This window comes from Rattus rattus, chromosome 12, assembly GCF_011064425.1.
Source record: "Rattus rattus isolate New Zealand chromosome 12, Rrattus_CSIRO_v1, whole genome shotgun sequence".
NCBI lineage: Eukaryota > Metazoa > Chordata > Mammalia > Rodentia > Muridae > Rattus > Rattus rattus.
The window spans coordinates 72,000,279-72,003,740 of NC_046165.1; the positions used below are offsets into that span (position 1 = coordinate 72,000,279).

Below are 3,462 nucleotides of genomic sequence, written 5' to 3' on the forward strand. Positions count from 1 at the left end.
GGTGTTCTCTGCCAGAGCCCGTGCTATTGGCACACACCAGCCTCTCTCGGGGACCTTACTCCAGTGCATCTAATGCTCACACACACAACGGGACAGACTGTGCTCTAGGGAAAATATTCCCCTCTTCTCTCTCCTATCATTGCCCACCTATTTGGTTTCCCATTGATCCCTGGTTGTGTGGAGACTGGGTTTAGATTTCTTACTTTTCCAGGAGGGGAACACGGCAGAGAGAAGACTGACATGAATGAACTCAGGAGAGTTTTTCATGCGAAGACTGTCTGGGCCATCATATTGAAAATCACAAGAAAGGGCAAACTGGTGAGGGCTATTGAGCTGCAGAATCCGTTTGTCCTTCCCCAATTCTTCCCTACGTGAGATACTCCAACCAGGCGAGGGCAGAGGAGCCGTCCTCCCGTCTGTCCTTGATTCAGGGGTAGCTGGCTTCTGCACTATCTTTAGTAGCAGTTGGTCAGGGAGACAGAAGAAAAGTCACTAGGTGGTTACACCTCAGATAATCACACTAGGTATTTATCTGGCGCCGGTCCCCTTCTGCAAACACTGGTTTTTAATCCTTCAGCCCGTGGCAGCCAGAAAGAGAGAAGCTCAGAGGGTAGCAGTAGTGTCCCGGAGGCTACACAAGACTCAGTGTGAAAATAGAAACTCACTGGGGTTGACAGCAGACACTGAGAGTCGGGTGAAGTAGTTCATGAAGGAAAAATATCTCTCCCCTAGTTTCTGTTTCTAAACGTCCATTTTCCTCTAAATGCTGGTTTGCTTCTCAGCTATCATGGGTAAGGGAGTAAAAGGTTGTTGACATTTATTTTTAGCAGTCCTATGTTTGGGGGGGAAATGGCCTATAGCCACTAAAATGACTATGGTCCCAATTCTATTCCACCCCCCTTTCCTCTACCAGAGACAGGATTACAGTGAGATTGAAGGGAACAACGGGTAAAATGGGAATTTTATTACACACAATAACAAATCTGGAGTGATGGTCTTGATACCAATTTTCCAGTTAAATAGGCATGTAACCAAAACATTCTTTCTAAGTCCCAAGCAAGGACGGGATCTCACGTATATAAAATCTGGGTTAGTCCGTGCCTAGTAAATGTTTAGTCTCACTGAAAATAATGTCTGAGGACTGAAGTTATTGAGGGAGTGTCCTCAGGAGGAGTTATCCTAGGTCTATCAGGGCAGTGAGGAATGTTTCAGGCCCACAAAGCAATAAGGGCCATGAAGGCAAACCCGGCGGCCACACAGCCATACTTGGCCAGAGGGGCCTCGGGACAAGCTAGCTCCCGGGGCAAAATTTCTAGGAAGGTGACATATAAAAACGTGCCAGCTGCTATGCCCTCTAATATCGCCTGGGCTAATTCCTGTCCTTGTCCCGAGGCTCCGCCAGCCACGGTCAGCCCTAGGGCTAGGCCCCCAGGAGACATGAGAGCTAAGGACAGTATGCAGAACGTGGCCCATCGTGGTCCAGTGCCGATCTTCACCAGCCTCAGGCCCACGCTGAACACCACAAGCCCCTTATGAGCCAGCACAGCAACGCAGAGCTGTACAGTAGCCGCCACGGTTGCCTGCAGTCCCACAGCTAGGCCTTCGAATACGGAATGAAAGGACAGCGAGAGCAGAAGGATGAGGGCGCGGAGGGGCCCCCGTGAGGGTGAGGGTAGGGGTGGATGCTTGTGGAATCCGAAGGCATGAGTCCCTCCCCATTCCTCCTCCTGTACTGTCGATCCTCCAGCAGCACCGTGACAGCACTGCAAGGCCAGCGTCTCCAAAAGGAAGACAAAGAAAAAGCCCAGGGAGATGACAAGTTCTCCGTAGGGGTACTCCACCTAGGAACAGAGAGAGGGACCATAAGCCAGGGGCGGAAGGAGACAATACGCGGAGTGGACACGGGACCAGGAGAGAGAGGAGAATGGAAAAAAATGGCAAAAGGACAAAAAGGCGCACGGAGCCCGAGAATAGACGTACGGAGGAGAGAGAGAGACCCAGGGGGCTGAGGGCAGCCCATCAGAGTGTCCTGGGTAGGAAGGGTGGAGTCAAGCAAGAGCCTTTTCTAAGGTCCACGAACAAGGGATTAGGCCCGGCACTGGCTTTCTCTAAATTATTTGAGCTGAGAGAAGAGAGTCCTGGTATCCTTCACTTATCAAAGGGGGCATGAAAAGTCCAGGCTCTCCTCACTCTCCGGACGGGGGCTAATAGATACTTACGTAACTGGCAGCAGCATCACGAGAAGAATTCCCCTTACTTCCTGTACTATTCTAGGAAGGCAGAAACAGAAATTAGACTGAGTCTGAGGCAGCTCTAGTCCTTGTCCTGCCTGCCCTTTCAAGCACCAAGCTTTCCTTGGATGCTCACCCCGACCACCGCTCCCATTCCTACCCAACAGCTGCTGTCCCACCCGTGGGCTGCGCTCTAAGCGGTCCCGATGTCTCCAGCTTCTGTCTATCAGCCCGGCTCCATAACCCTGATACTTGATTTCTGTGCTACCCACCTGCACCACGAATTTCTGAATTTCTGACTCAATTCCCTCCAGGGCTTCAGCAGTCATATGCATCAACCCTGCTCCCAGGAAGACACCGGCAGAGGTGCAGCCCAGAAGGCTGAGAACCCTGTGGTGGTGACCTAATAAAAGAGCCGAGGTTATTCTCCAGCTAGCAACGAGGTCCATGGGAATGAATGAAGAGCAACAGACAGCGCTCCCCGCCGTCTTTGGAGGAATGTGAGAGAATCAGAGCCAGATGTTAGGAGAGGTCTGAAGTAAGACAGTGTGAGGGACAGAGTCAGAGTGGGGGCTATACCTGTTGCTGCATCCATCTGGAACCATTTGACGTAGATGGGAGTAAGGCCACAGCCCAGTGTGAAGACCAGAAGGGCAAGCAGACAGCCAATTTTAACTCCTAGTAGCACCTCCATCTTTGGGGTGTAGGGTAAGCAGAGACCTCAGAAAGGCAAAAGCAGCGAGGAACGGTTGAAGCAGCCAAAGTGGAGTATTCCCTTGCGTGAATTTCAGGACTGTTGCTAACCCTCTTGTCCCTGGACTGTCTGGGTTTACACAGCCCTCAGCCGCATAGCTGACAAGGGCTCAGCCCCAGCCACCAACCCTCCCACTATCTGGAGGCCCCTCCCCTGCCTCACACCTTCCTGAGCTTCCAAACCAGAAACTCCAGACTCCCTGCCAGGTACAGCTCAGAGAAGTTTTCTCTTCTATGCTGTGACTAATCCAAGCGCTCTGAGGACTCTTAGTTCATGTCTGGGGTTGATCTGACCTCAAGTGTAACAACCTATGGTAGTTAGGTCCCAGTTATGTTAATTTGGTCCTGCCATGGTCAGGACATTTAATATAAGCCTTCCATAGGCTTGCTCTATCCCATCCTAAGTCTTACAGGTTGCTCTGCTGATACTTGAACTGAACCCTTTCAGAGAGGATTTGGGGCCACCTGAGGGTAAAGG

At 51.3% G+C, this 3,462-nt stretch overlaps 1 protein-coding gene across 1 annotated transcript; it reads right to left on the reverse strand.

The window, feature by feature from the left end:
- Positions 1-933: 933 nt before the first annotated feature.
- Slc39a2 (solute carrier family 39 member 2) lies at positions 934-3,048 on the reverse strand. The gene is made up of 4 exons (XM_032918194.1): positions 2,811-3,048; positions 2,504-2,634; positions 2,220-2,270; positions 934-1,841 (listed from the first exon to the last, which is right to left on the reverse strand). The coding sequence occupies exons 1-4, from the start codon at positions 2,923-2,925 to the stop codon at positions 1,209-1,211; spliced, it is 930 nt and encodes a 309-aa protein (XP_032774085.1). The 5' UTR covers positions 2,926-3,048; the 3' UTR covers positions 934-1,208.
- Between the last annotated feature and the right edge of the window lie 414 nt (positions 3,049-3,462).

Excerpts from the sequence above, each read along its gene's own strand:
- Slc39a2 (XM_032918194.1), bottom strand. The coding sequence starts at position 2,925 with ATGGAGGTGCTACTAGGAGTTAAAATTGGCTGTCTGCTTGCCCTTCTG. Across the intron at positions 2,635-2,810 it reads CCAGATGGATGCAGCAACAG|GTCACCACCACAGGGTTCTC; the intron begins GTATAGCCCCCA and ends CTCTTTTATTAG. Across the intron at positions 1,842-2,219 it reads GTGATGCTGCTGCCAGTTAC|GTGGAGTACCCCTACGGAGA; the intron begins GTAAGTATCTAT and ends CTCTGTTCCTAG.